At 37.3% G+C, this 15,227-nt stretch overlaps 1 protein-coding gene across 1 annotated transcript; it reads right to left on the reverse strand.

The window, feature by feature from the left end:
* Positions 1-26: 26 nt before the first annotated feature.
* On the reverse strand, positions 27-2,469 carry tmem178ba (transmembrane protein 178Ba). The gene is made up of 4 exons (XM_046849958.1): positions 1,855-2,469; positions 1,137-1,253; positions 771-908; positions 27-657 (listed from the first exon to the last, which is right to left on the reverse strand). The coding sequence occupies exons 1-4, from the start codon at positions 2,207-2,209 to the stop codon at positions 398-400; spliced, it is 870 nt and encodes a 289-aa protein (XP_046705914.1). The 5' UTR covers positions 2,210-2,469; the 3' UTR covers positions 27-397.
* Between the last annotated feature and the right edge of the window lie 12,758 nt (positions 2,470-15,227).

A 15,227-nucleotide genomic window follows, 5' to 3' on the forward strand; every position in this document is an offset into this window, starting at 1 on the left:
ATCTTTAAGTAAAGAAATGTACCACGTTTTTAAAACAAGAGTTTTTATTATGTGCACATCACAACAGCGCATAACCCTACTGACACGGAAATTTCATCTCGTATTTTTATATACTGAACTTTTGACTTCTTTGTGAATGTGTCTTTGTGAAGTGTTAAGTCTTGTCAAATCAAGAAATCACTGCACACAAACAGAACAAGAACTGCCCCATCAAAGATAATCAGATCACGTCAAGACGAGCGCTTTTATACATCTGTACAGCTGCGTTTACAGCAGAGGTCAACACACAGGCTGTCCACGCTTACGTGACGAATGTTCACTTTCTTCAAAAAGTTGACAGTGTCACTCGTAGTTGAGGCGTGTATTCTTTTACACCTCCTGCCCTTTCAATGTTAGTTTAGCACACTGTGCCGTTCTCCATGCGGGATTTGGGGTAGGGAGTACGGCTGGGTGGTGGTGGAGGTTGAATAGAAGGTGCCAGAGTACAGAAGAAACCAGCAATAAGGGTGAGACCCAAACCACACCAGGCACTGAACATGGACCAGCCGTAACCGTGGCTGATGTCGTCTGGGAGGCTGAATATGTAGCGTGGGTAGCGGGAAAGTTCAAAATTAATGCCAGCCACACAAGTACATAGGGCGATGATGCAAAACGTACCTAGAATAAAAACAAGAGGTATTTATTGCAAAAAAAAAAAAAAAGATGCTTGAAAGCAAAATGACCATGATAGATTATTGGATGTGTAATGGTCTTAATGCTGCAAGTCTTACCTCCCATAAGGAAAAGCAGACCAGCCACGTAGTGCATGAGGCCCTGATCCCAGCAGCAGCCCAGTAGTCCTATTGTCCAGCCAAACAGGATGATGGACAGAGCCATGCCCATGAAGGCTGCTGTCATCCGACGCAGATCTGAGGGATGAGATGTGCACCAAATGTCCATCAAGACATTTCATGTGTCAAGTAGCTTCAGGTATACAGGGACATTTACCACCTTATTCACCAGGGTTAATCATTTTCTGGGGTGATCTAAGTAGACCTTTAAATGTCAATCAAAATGGCCTAATGCTCAAAAAGGTGCAGCATTTACATTTAATTTTAAGAGATATATTCTTTCAATACAGATCACATCTGACTTACGCAAGGCATGCCAGTCGTCCTGCTGAATGGTCTTGGTGATATTGAAGGAGATATCCTTTCGCACCAGAGTCGAGGAAGCGTAGTAGTACTTGATGTAGGAGCACCTCTCAATAGTCCCTTATGATTTTGAAGGAAAGTTCAAGATTAGGCCATCAGGTGACAGGAGGAACAAGATGCAATAAAGTTCATGTAAGATATAAAAGACTGGAGCTGGGACAAAGGAAAAAAAGAGCTAGTGGTGTTCATAATGAGCATCAGCATGAGTCAGCTACGCAGATGGCATTTGTTTGTACTGTTCCTCTTCATATGGTGCATATCTATTAATCTATATATGTGGCAGTCGTGGAAAAGACCTAGCATTCACGTGTGTGTGATCATTTAACAATATTTATCTAATATCTAAGCTGTGATGTGTAGAATGGTTGTGGATGATATGAAGCAGCTTAGGTTCTGAGGATAATGTCTGCTTGTGAGGATCTGGAAGGTTTTGACAGCATCACATATCATATAATCAGGTCTGGATTATCTTAGTTTGATGTGATATCTGGAAAGTGATGTGGCCTAAGCGTTTGAAGGAAAAGCATTAGTGTCAACACTAATGGCTTCAGCTGATTTATTAATAACCTTGCCATTTAAAAAAATACATATATATATATATATAAATATATCAGCTGGACGAAATGCATGCGAAATAAAAATGGCTGATGAAGGTGTTCACCTTTCTTAATGAGCTCCTCGATGTTCCGGTCGAAGCCGAGACGGTAGCAGATGCTCCACAGCCCCACGGTGGTGGAGTTGTAGCGGCGCTTGCACTCGTCCGCCGCGCTCGCGCCGAACAGCTCCCTCCGCTCGCGGGGCATGAGCGGCCGCGGCTCGCGCAGCGGGAGGCTGTGGCTCGGGATGTAGATGAATCCCGGGTCGGTGCGACGGCTCGAGAACGTGCGGCAGCGCTCCTTGTACCTCCGGGCGTCCGTTTCGTACCAGTGATCGGAGGATATCGCGACCGTAAGGAAGCACAACGCGAGCATGGAAAGCGCGAGACCGGCGTACAGCAGCCATTTACCCATCGCCATCGCAGCAGCAGAAGCAGCAGCGTGTCCTCTCAGGCCGCATCAGCAGCCCAGAACCACCAACATCTCCATCCGGTCAAAACAACCTCAGCATGCTCGAATTATTCACAATAATTATTAAATGCAAAACACACGCTTTCGATTAATCACCGAAAGAGCTGTTCAATCTAGCGGCTGCGCGAGACTCCAGTCTGTTAACTCTTCCCTGCACTGCATTCACTCACATACAGCAACCGGGCAATTTTCATTGCACTGAATTAAATACACAAGCCCTTTCCCCCTGTGCATTAATAACACTTCTTCCACACATCTATATACAATTATACTGCAGCCAATATATTTTAATAAAAGTTGCTCATACCCTAAAGCCATAAACTCAAATGCTAATTATTTGACAGAAAACATTTCCATTGTAGGTCAAAATTCTGCCTTTATTTACTGCAACCCTCAAAAGATTTCCAAATGCGTTTATTCCTGTAGGATTCATCCCTGAAGAGTAAATGCTAAATAATAAAAAAGTGCATATATTTATATAAAAACACTAAAACCCCAGGGTGTGTTAAGAACTTAAAGATCAGTCTAATAGAAACACTTGGACACTAATCATCATTTGTTTAAATGCAGGTACTCTGATGTAGTTATTTAACTAAAGAGAGATAAAGGACAGAATATTAGAGCTCATAACACAGGTACTGAAATAATCACAAGAGAAAGCAGTTCTGAAAGATTTATTTTATTGAAGTTGAAGGCAATTGATGTTCGTTCTCTCTCGTGTTTTTATAAAATTTTTTGTAAATAAAAAAAATCAGACCGGTTCAGAAAAAGGTGCCCAGGATTTATTTTTTACAGAATTACAAATTCAACAAAAACTATTTATTCCTGGAGAAAAATAAATAAATAAAATCAGGATTTGACACTTTTAAAAAGGGTCCCTCGTAAACAATGTTTACAAGTCACGTGTGCATGGATAATTTGCTTCAATATTAAATTCTGTCCGATGCAATAAGGTTTACATTTTTTTTTTTTTTTAAAAGACTTTAGGAAAAAAAAAAATCCCAGTGCAAAAAAAATAAAATAAAATAAAAAAAAAAATGTACTTGTAAGGGGATCATTAGGCAACATGCAAGTCCATACAGGAGAATGAAGAAGCAACCAGTGAGGAGCTCCACAGAGAACCTGGTGTAGATCAAAGCGCGCGCGCACACGCACGCGCGCACACACACACACACACGTGTGTCCTGGACTGCGTCATTAAACCGGGATATGGCGGCACATTCCCCGAAAGTTGTATAAATAAATTTCGGGAGAACTTTGTATTATAAAGCGTAATAAAGGCCAAATGAGCATGGCTCGTGTTCCTGCTTAAAACAGTTTCTAACAATCCACAGTTGAACTAAAAGTCGGAGTGCTTTTTATGGGGACTTGTTGAACACGTGCACATTTGCCCTTGTGATTTAATATTAATGCACAACAACAAACAACAACAACAAAAAAAGCGCTAAAAACAAAGCATGTTTGAGCAGTGGCTCCTTCTGCATGATCACTGGGATGATGTGCAGCGTGCAGCCGTGCTCAGGTTGATCTGCTCGGTGCGGGTTTGACCCTCCGGAGCTCGGGTGCCGTGCGGCAGAGTGGAGAGCTCTTAGCGGCAGCCTGGCTGTCCGCAACACGCCACCCTCACACCAGAGACACCGAGCTTCAGAGAGCACGCTCCAAGCTTTTTTTCCCTTACAAAAACCGGGAGAACTCGGGAAAACTTCCTGTTACTTACTGAAAGCTGGAGGGAAAAAACAGTAACCACATCGGACAGGAAGCGGCAACAAATCTAGGGTTAGAAGGTGCACTCTCTGAACCCAAAACCTCGCCGGGCTCTCCTTATATAGCTCTGCAACGTCATATCCGCTCCCCGATCAGCGATCAGTGATTGGTTCGTTTCTGCGCCAAAAGAGTTTTGAACTAGCGGGTTTGGAAAATAAATAAATAAATAAATAAATACATTTTATAATTTTACCTACTCGGGAAGACATTTGCACATATTTTATGTAATAAATGATGTGCCATAAATATATTACATACATTTATAAAATAATAATAATAATATTATTTATTTATTTATTTATTTATTTATTTATTTATTTATTTATTTATTCTTAGGCTTTGGTATATACATACATACATACATACATACATAATTAAAAAAAAAACAAAAAAACAAGAATCGACTCCAAGGTTTTGACATTAAAAAGTCATCTCTATCATTTTCTTAATAATACTGATAATTAATATGTTTACATATTAATTATAATTTTCTTAATAATACTGATAATTAATATGTTTACATATTAAAAATAAAGCCAAAAAGTAGAAAGTCTATGGAATCGATTCTTTACATCAGCTCCATCGATTCGCATGTAAGTATGATTGTCAGTACGTATAACAGTAAATTCATACATGAATTAAATAATTTATTTTGTATTAATTTCATGCAAGAAAATAATTCTGAATAAGTGTAACATTAATTATATGAACATTTCCCATTTTCCGTTTATCCATATATTCATTTTGCACATAAGTGTCCATAAGTTCCATTTGTGTCCACAAGAGAGCAGCAGTGTACTTACTCTCAGCTACAGGCTCAGTCCGCAGAAGTCCATCATTCATGAAGTCTAGATAATGCTGTAAATATAAAAGAAATCATACAAGCAAAAACAACACATAAAAATTATTTATTTACTTTATTTTACATTAATTAGTCCAGCCACAAAACGCTTTGAATCAAATCTTGGTGCATCCTTTATGATTTGCACTGGAAAATATCAGCCTCATTGTAAACACTACTCAGTGAAAAAATGGAGAATAATTACAGTCTAAAAAATTTCTCAAGGTTAATCGACAAAAACGATTTTATTTCTATAATGTTATATTATCTTGTCTGTCCTAAAGTGCTGGGGATTATGTACACTGCTGGGGTTGTGTGTAATACAGCATGTGGTGAGCTCATCCCTGCAATGTTCTCCATTTGCCCTTACATCACTGCAGAGTCAACTAACTATGACTGCAAAAGAGTGTTTTTAAATTATAGGTTATTAAAACAACAAGACTATTCGTTTCCTAATAAAACCGACCAATCAAAGTAAGACTTACAGTTGAAGAGAATTACAATTGTCACATTTATGTAATTATTGAAAAAGAAAAACTCCACCTTAAACACATTAAATATGTTTATACTGAGATTGAGGTAGTTTGTCAGGTCGTTGTTTTTTCATGATTCCTGTAAGAATTGACAGAGTGGCTTTGCTATTGCACTTACAATGCAATATATCATATGATTAATCACAAACATAAAGGGATGAAGGTCACATTAAATACATAAAAACACAATACAAGAGCATGTTATCTTACTCATAAAACCGTAGTCATACTGCTGAGCATCATATCAACGAGACACCGATGTAGAAGTGGTTCAACTCAAAACTCCAGGATGTAATGCCTCTGTAGAACACAGCTAGTTGCAGCAGAGATTTGGCTTTGTATTAACATGAACGTTGAAAGTTTTAGATCATCATATATATATATATATACATACAGAATAAGTATTTTAGCATTATAATAGCATTAGTGCCACAATTATCAGTCACCAAAGTGCATTTATTGCTAATGATTTGTTTACATTAAAGCAAAAGCTTAATCAATTTTAGAGCTCTTTACTGGACAATAAAATCTCATGCTTATGTTTGACACACACACACACACACATATATATCATATATATCAGTATCTGCCCATTTACATGATAATTGTTGTGTCATTGATATCATAATAATCTGATTCTCTGATTATTTCTTTTGCATAATATATATGATAAGATATGATATCATATGATGTGAGTATATGATGTGATACTATATGAGTCTTTGCTAAACAGTTCTTTCCCAATGACTCCTATATGAATGCTGACCTGGCACTAATGGAGGAAGGTGAGCATATGTGTAATGCAGGAAAGCAGCATATTCCGAGCCAGTGGCAGTGAGTCAGCAGCTGGAGTGTGTAAGAGAGAGAGAGAGAAAAGGAAAGAGAGAGAGAGAGAGAGAGAGAGAGAGAGAGAGAGAGAGAGAAAGTAAAAGAACGAAAGATTAAAAGAGCTGTGGGGGTGGCTTTGCTCACAGCCATGCTAAACTGTGGCTCTATTATTACACAGGAAAGTTTTTAGACAGTATGCAGTAGATTTTCTGCATCCACACAAAAACACACACATCTATGCCGCACCTGTGCATCCCAGTGCATCCTGCAGCAAATTCTGCAGCATTGCTGAGCACATGAGTGCAGGCTGCTCCTGTAGGACACTCACTGTCCTGTTTCAGTCTGCCAAACTATTTTAGAATGGGCTATATTTGTACAAGCAATATATATTATTGCTTAAAAACACACCAAATGAATAGAACTGTAGCTCCATAAATGTGTGCATTTCTAAATTAGCATTTCATTTCCTAATAAGGCACAGAGATGCACCAGTGATTCTCAGTTTGAAACCAGTCGTGAATGTGTCAAAAGCTTTAATCAAGCATGATTTATTTGCCATTTCTACCAAACAGCGCTAACAATACACTCAGCTGTTTGCATTGTTTCGTGTGCTTATCTCAGTGATAACATAATGTAACTCTACAGTTCATGCTGAATGAGTAATGAGTACACTCGTCTCTGCTGTAGGCATCTCTCTTCTCTCCCACACTCACTCATGTAGGCACTCTAAACTGCTGAATTCTATGTTTCATGGAAGACTGCAGGAGCCTGAGGGGAGGCAGAGCCTTCTGACCTTGACCGCTCTTAGCAGAGAGAGAGAGAGAGAGAGAGAGAGAGAGAGAGAGAGAAAGAGAGAGAGAGAGAGACAAAGATCGTTCGCAGATATATCAAGTGATAGGATACACTGTGACTGGACATTGCACAAATCCACTCATTTAATTTTTGTCATTCTCCAAATGTCGGAGGGTATTTTTAATGATTTCCTTCTCTGCTGCAGTCTGGTGCTGGTGCAGTGCATGCAATTAAATTACATTTACCATTTACTTGTCACTGCTGGCTCATCTTTCAATCAATCAATATAAGATAAGAGCACTTAGAAGCGTGACTTCACAACAGCACCAACAATTCCCTGTTGATGCCGTGGAGTATCATGTGATCCAAGGGGGTGGGTGGAGTCACAGTAGAAAAGCAGGAGGGTGACACCTGGAATTTTCAATGTACACTAAAGACAAACATTAAAACATTTTTTTAGTGTATGCAGCACATAGTGTGCAGGGTATCATTTCTGGATCATTTAACCAGATATTAATTTAATGTATTGGTGTGTTCGTGTTCACCCGGTGAATCGAACTGTGTCGAGTTGTGATTGTATGAAAAGAATATATATATTTATATAATTTTATCTAAGAATTTTGGCCAAATATTATGGAATATTGACTTTTTATTTAGCATTTTTTCTTACACTTTGGCAACATCGGCATAATTACCCAAGTTTTTACAGATTATCATCCGGCCCACTCAACACAAACATTAAATTGTGTTCCCATTTTTCACCATACGTTACTTTTACCACTGAAATTATTGTATTCTCAAAACTCAAAACTCAAAAAAGGAGGAGTGTAGTAGTCTCTAGAGGTAAACAGAAAAGTTTCCCAGTGCTCCTACGAGCTTTTCTATGTCTCTCAGCTCCCAAGCATGATTGTACATCCATGATTGATGAGCCATATATCTTAACCTAAGTAACATTGATCGCTTTAGTGTGAACTGCACGGCATGGCGCTGTGGTGTGTAATGAGTGAAAGTGTGTGTTCCTCCTCAGTGCCGCAGGCTGATGCGGCAGTGCGGAGAGGAGAGAGAGCCTGAGAGGTGAGATCATATCCCCGCAATCAGCAAGGTCAAGCCCAGCTCAGGTACCCAATCAAGCTGGACAGGAGGAGGGGAAACGACAGACTAATAGACAGTGAGACTGAGTGAAACAGGAATCACGTAACGCATTACGTGTAAATCTCTGCAGATAACCCTTACATGGCAATGCACAGCTTGGGCAAGACTGCTGTGTTTGGACATTTTGTCCAACCAGGGCAATTTAATACTGATAAGTTTGTCCTTTTTCCTGGAGTATTTTCACCTTCACAGCAGCAACTCAAGTTTCACAAATGGACCGTGTTTGTGTTCAGTTATTTTAGCTACCCATACACAAGCACTGACGATTACTGGCCTTCATCTGACAATGAGCCCTGTGCATTTACTCAAGATGGATGAAATGATGGCCACTGTCTTAATTATTAACCATGGCTGACAGCAGCATTATGAAGATAATGTAAAGAGGAAGAAGGCCATAAAGTGGACCAAAACACAAGACAGAATAAATAGATGGTGCCGATGATGGAAGGGATGCATTAATATGTGAATTTTGATGAGCAATATAAACTTTTGTTGGTGCTCCGTTATGAGAAATCCAATGCAACATGCATAACAGAATGTACATAATATCTTTGCATGGGGGCGTTCAGTATAAAATGTGTTTTATTCTACTGCAGTATAATTTGTTTATTGCAAGTGTTGACATGCTTTTGTTTAATTTTTTCTGTATGCATGTGTGTAAAGCCTGTTTCATTAAGGGGAGATTAAACAGTTTGTAATTTGAGAGTAATATTAGGAATAGGCTTTTAAGATCATCTTGTCTCTATTGTTCCCTGACTATAAAATCAAGACAGAATAAATAATGTTGGCTAACATACAACTAACAAAAACAAGAAGATGACTCTTTTTGCCTGTTGGCCAATTCAGGAAGCTCTGAAATCAGTGAAACTTTTCCTTTACTTTTAAACATAAGCAATGTGCTGTATGAAATATAAGCTGTATTAGTACAGACAGATATCACTTTAAATCTGGAAGCCATTGCATGTATAGTTACAGTGATATGATATGGTCATGTTACAGTTATTACATTCGGATCAATAACAGCCTAAATAATTTTTGGAATAGAATTGATGTCCTCTAATATACTATGTGGATATTGCTTTAAAAAAGGAACCACTGCTGAGATGTGAGGAGATTGATAGCTAACTTGTGTTTTCATGACATTGCTCTAAAAGATGACGATAGGAAGGCACAATATTTTTCAGATTTGAGTTTCGAAACAGCTAGCTGTAGCTAACTAGTGTCAATAACAATCACTGATTATGCCTTTAACAGCTCTGAAAGCAGAATGTTCCTGCAATGGACTGTTGTCTAATCCAGACTTGATTCCCACCTCATGCCTATTCTTCCCAGGAGAAGCTCTGGATCAATCTCGACCCTGACCAGGATATAATTTACATAAGATTAATGAAAATGAAGAATGAGTAAACTAAAGTAATCCATCTATTAGTTCATCCATCCATCCATCCATCCATCCATCCATCCATCCATTTATCCATTTATCCATTTATCCATCCATCCCTCCATCCCCCTCCCTTCCTCCCTCCTTTCCTCCCTCTATCTATTTATTCATTCAATGTAACTGGTGAAATTAGTAGTTGTTCTGAAAAACAGCACAAAGATTCTTATGTATTTCAATCAGTTGGTCTCTTCAGTAAAGAATCCCGTTCAAAACAAATAAATAAAAAATGTATATCCTCTATTGAGCTGCATGGACTACTATGATGCAGTTCTTGCTTAGGCAGTGTGAAAACACTGAACAGAGGAGCTATGCATATTTTGAGTGTCTCATTCAGCTAATGTCTGGCAAAAGCATAAATTACACTTTTAAATCAGTACAAAAATAAAATTTGTTGCAGCCCAATGAATGTAAATATTCAGCTGTTTCTGAAATACCAACTTTTTATTAAAGACAATATTATTTATTTAATATGTGTCTGTTTTTCAGTCTAGTATAACTAATTTTGTAATGTACAGTAGATCTAGTTCGATAAAAGGTGCAGTTAGAGCTGTTGGCCCATGCAGTCTGTCTGGCAGTAACCCAGGACGATATGTCACTCTGAAGGTGCCAGAGACTGAGTAGGCAAGTAGAAAGATCACGATAGCTCACACATCTGGGTATGTCAACCCAAGACACAACTGAGATAAGATACATTCCTCCGTCTGTTTACTGTCAAATCTCTCTCTCTCTCTCTCTCTCTCTCTCTTTCTTTCTCTTAGTAAGATGCACTTGCACTCTGCCTAATTCCAGCCCAACCCACACCCAAGGCTGCAGCAGAGAGGAGAAAAGAGACAAGCTGCAGAGCTGCGAAAGAGAAAAATGTGCAGTGGATCTTTATAGGATCTATATAGAGGAAATGTAAAACAGAGCTGCATCAGTAATATTTTCTTTCCCCCACAGTAACAGAATCGTTAGCAGTCACAACGAATAAATAAATAAATAAATAAATAAATAAATAAATAAATAAATAAATAGATTAATGAATGAATGAATGAATGTAAATATTATGAAAATATTATAGAATGGAAAGATTTTTACACAACTTTTACCTTTTGAAAGGCATCTAAACTAAATTTGAATCTACAAGATGACTAATTCGCATTTGCATAAGCTGCAATTGAAGTCAAATGCAACTCAAAGTAAAACATATGTCCAGGCAACTGTAAAAAAAATTTTTTTAAATATAACAACTAAAAGAATAGGAAAAGGGTTGAACTCACTTATTAAATATGACATTATATTATATCACATCTTATATCTTATTAGAATGGGAAATACAAATTCCATAACTCAGTTTAATTGACCACTATTCAGATTTCAGTTTAAAGTCTTATTTCTTTAAGTAAATTCCTTAGTTTTCCTTTATTTCTTCCTGAGGGTATTCATACTTTTTGCATTTAACTTTTTTGAGTGAATTAAATTACAGCTGAGTTGTCTGTTAAATAACACTTTTAGACAAAAAAATGAGGAAGCATTACCATGGGTGAATACACAAATACTTTCCATACCTTAACAATCAAGCTAAATTTATAACATAACTCCCTGATTTAAAATTGCTTCACCTTCTGTGGTTTATAAGTTACAAATGTCTGAGGGAAAATGAAATCATTGTCTATCTTATAATAAAACCCCACATTTGTATGCAATTTTAATTTCACTGAAACAATAAATAGACATTTAGGGGGGCACATGCTTTTTTGGACTATGCACACGTCATGTCTTCTCTTCTGCTCGTTTCATTCATTATTTCCTCTTAGATTGCTGTGTTCTGCTTCTCTAATTACCCATGAGTAAGGCAAACGTTTTACTAAGGACAAAAGGTGACTTCACTGTAACAGTGTAGACAGGTTCAATCTAGATTTTCCACTGTCCTTAAACATTCGACAGCCAAGACACAATATATGCCCTGCATTGTCAAACACTGTAAAAATAAAAAAATGATTAAAACACATAGACCAGAGAACTGATCCTTAAAAATTTATTGATTTTTAGATATATGGTTAAATTATAAATGACAGGAAGAAACAAAAATACCCTTGCATAGATCACAGACCATGCCTTTGTCAGCATCTGACAAATAAAAGCATTGTAGAGCAATCTTTATCAGAAAATTAGAAAATCAAAATCAAAATCTCCCCCCCACCCCAGAAAAAAACCAACTACATGAGTGTTAGAAGAAACAAACATGAGATTGTTGTCAAGTGGTTTGTGGACAAACACACAACTTGAACCATTCTTTGTTTAACTTGTAGCTGTTACAGTCAAAAATCAGTGACATCTGTCAGTCTTTTGAGCATACCTCTTACAATTCCAGCTCGAACGCACAGCTAATGTTAAAATCTGTAGCCTCATTTTTCAGCATCCTCACACAACAATCTGTGAGAAAACACGTAATCTGTGGAGTTTTGACTGGATTAAAAGTGAACAGAAAATAATTCCCCAAAACAGAAAGTAAAAAGACTGAGACAGGCTCGGGTGTACACCAGAGCAAGGGCTTTAAATATGGTGCAACTAGAATATAGTCGATCCATTTTTTCAAAAGGCTTAAGCTCATGCAGTCAAAGACCATGCATTTATTTTGCCGAACCGTTGCTTTTGGGATATGTATCTTTACAGTACGATTTCAGAATGGGATTGGATGTTTGGTACGGTTGCATGATGTTGACAAAATAATCAAAGGAAAAGAGCTTACAGTACATTTTGGATGCTAATGCCATTTTAAAATTCCATTTGGTGGTACAGATATTAGTAGCTATAATCTTTCAATAGATTAGTCATGGCTTTCCAAACGGATACATGATTAACTATTCTATGTTTTTTCCAAATCCAGTGCCACAGATCTCAAATTGGTTAAAAGCAAAATGAGGCCACACAGGTGAAGAAACCAAATATATATATATATCCTGTCCTCTAGATATGTCCTCTGAATAGGCATGTCCTGTCCATTGACTACACCATTTGCTTTGGCTTTATAGCAGGAGTGTCAGACTCCATAAAACACAGCTCTTCAACTCAAATAATAAAGGCCCTCATGGTCTGAATGTGGCATGTAAAAATAAATAAAAACACAAAACTCTATGACGGAAATCCAGAATTTGACAGCTTGCTGTTTAGGAATTCTTTTAGAGCACTAATTAAAACTGCACTTACAGGATGGTGTGTCAATTTTCACTGTCAAGAAATCTGAAGAAGTTGGTTTGGTTAATTATTTCCTAAAAAAATTACATAAATAAATGAAAAACACAGTGCCTTTTACTCTGGATTACACACTGAGCAGAATCACTCCAAAACATAATGTCTTATTTCTTTTGGGCTCTGAACTTAACCAGAGATTTCAGGTCAGTAATGACAAGAAATGCACAAACAGCACAGAATCTAATACACAAAGTGAGTAGCAGCTATTCATTTAAACCTTCGTGTCCCAGAAAAAGAAATTCAACTCTTTCCTCAACATTGAAAATAGCTATCCCTAGCATATGAACTTGCAACGTTTCCTCTTGCATCATGATCATAAATACAAACAAACAAAAAGACATCTAGCCTTTAACAGCTAAAATACCCACAGCCCTTAAAATGTTGCATTCCTAAGAGACCCGTTGTAAATAGTCATGTGTAATAAGGATCTCTAATCTCTATTGCTGTCATAGTGTATGTTGGTGTTTAATATCTGCATAGCACCATATGGCTCAATCGCTTTTTTTTGTTGATTTACCACTGTTAGCTGATTCCCTTCATACATTTCAACACACTGCCTGTGTCTAGATTTGTTCTATAAAATCATCTATGTTTTGTAGCATTAAAATGCTTTCTACGGTTATGTATTATATGGTTGGTTAGGAAAACTTTGCATCAGTTAGCCTACCACCTTTTTTTGGATATACATATACTACAGAAGGGCACGCAAATATGTTCGAATCTAATTACATTTTTTTTAATCTATATTTCTTTTTTTGTTTGTTTATTATTATTTTATAATATTGTGGATTTAACATGGGCATGCCCAACTTAGAGCTATCCTTTTCTACATACAGTAACCTTCCCATATAAGACGAACTTACACCAGTGATGGATAATCTGGGATTCTTCTTTATATTATTATTAATAGCACATGGAAGACATATATTAGATCTAAATCCCAGTTTAAAAGGATGTAACCTGATTCTAATTTCAACCCTGTAGTTCAAGACACTGCTCTGTACATTATGTTTTGCAGGTCAGGCTGCAGATCTTTCCTACAATATAGCTATAAGGATTAAAAAGTGAATGAAAATGCGAAACAAGACATGATTGAGTTTTGATTGTGCGTAGCTAGTAGGGTCAGGGAGTGGTTCCATTGTTGCATTTGTTTTTTAAGTGCTTCTCTAAAGGCTATTTGTTGGGGAACTCCAAAATGTTATACTGGAGTATCACTGGCCTTTGTAGGAGTATCACCAACCATACCTTTTTTCACATGTACAGGTTCGGCGCCAAGGAGCTGTTCTGCTCAATGGCAGGATCCCGCAGTGATCACCTCACTGAGGTAGACTCATTATGGCACATCACAAGTGAAAACTACAATGCAAGGCAGATTTGAAGCTCTAAAAAATCCCACACACTTCCCTGCCCTTCAAATGTGGCCCAAATGTAGTTACGCAGTAAGGGCTTTAAGTGCATGACAACAAAAACTTTTAAGTTGTGCCTGACAACAGTGTGTCATTAGTTTTTGTACCCTTGTTTTTTTTTTTTTTCTTTAATCACACATACACACACTAATGCTCATCCTCAACACACTTGCTGTGGCAGGGGGCTGCCCTTTTTCCATGAAATACCTAGGCACTTTCACCTGTCCTGTTGTTGAGAGGGTCAAAAGGCACTACAAATGAATAAAAAGAATTCTGCCGTATTTCGTGTTGCATTCCAATAAATAAAATTCATGACTGTTTAAAATTTGGACTGCAAAAAATGGAAGCATGAATTATAATTTGCTCGCTGGGTTGTTTTTTTCTTCTTTTATCAAAGGCCCATGCACAGCATTATTTGTTATATTGATTTTAACAGATACTTAGTATGAGTATATGCAATTTTGTAGTATTATTTGTTTTGTTTTCTTTGCTTTTTTGACTACTTTTTAGATTAGAAAGTTTGCGTCCCTGTGCTGGGTCTTGCTCATGTTGTTTTTTTTTGTGTCACATTTCAGAAAATTTCAGGACTCAACGTCCATAGTTTCCCTGATAGTAACAATAACACTCCAGAGGAGTGTCTAAATAGCAACAAGCTGTATAATACTGCTGTCATGCATTAAATATACTAGGATACACAGTACCTTAGTTTGAATAGGCCATAATGCAAGTTATTTTAACATGCTATGATCCCATCAAGATCCTGTTTCCCTTAGGTTTAAACATTCAGTCCTTAAGATATGCTTGAATGAGAAGCATTTCAAATCATATCAAACCAGTGCACTTTTCATGGAAACGAACTATAGGGAATAAATGGCGAGGAAAAAAGATATCATATAGAATGAGGTAACATCTCACACATGCTGATATCAAAATGAGTCTAAACATGCTTATGATTAAGCTATTATTCCATCATTGT

The sequence above is a fragment of the Silurus meridionalis genome, chromosome 5 (genome assembly GCF_014805685.1).
Source record: "Silurus meridionalis isolate SWU-2019-XX chromosome 5, ASM1480568v1, whole genome shotgun sequence".
Classification (NCBI taxonomy): Eukaryota; Metazoa; Chordata; class Actinopteri; order Siluriformes; family Siluridae; genus Silurus; species Silurus meridionalis.

What these genes read in the sequence shown, in the direction of transcription:
- tmem178ba (XM_046849958.1), bottom strand. Translation starts at nt 2,209, where the DNA reads ATGGCGATGGGTAAATGGCTGCTGTACGCCGGTCTCGCGCTTTCCATG. An exon ending in CGAGGAGCTCATTAAGAAAG is followed by an intron (nt 1,254 to 1,854) that starts GTGAACACCTTC and finishes CAAAATCATAAG; the next exon opens with GGACTATTGAGAGGTGCTCC. An exon ending in TCTGCTTTTCCTTATGGGAG is followed by an intron (nt 658 to 770) that starts GTAAGACTTGCA and finishes TTTTTATTCTAG; the next exon opens with GTACGTTTTGCATCATCGCC.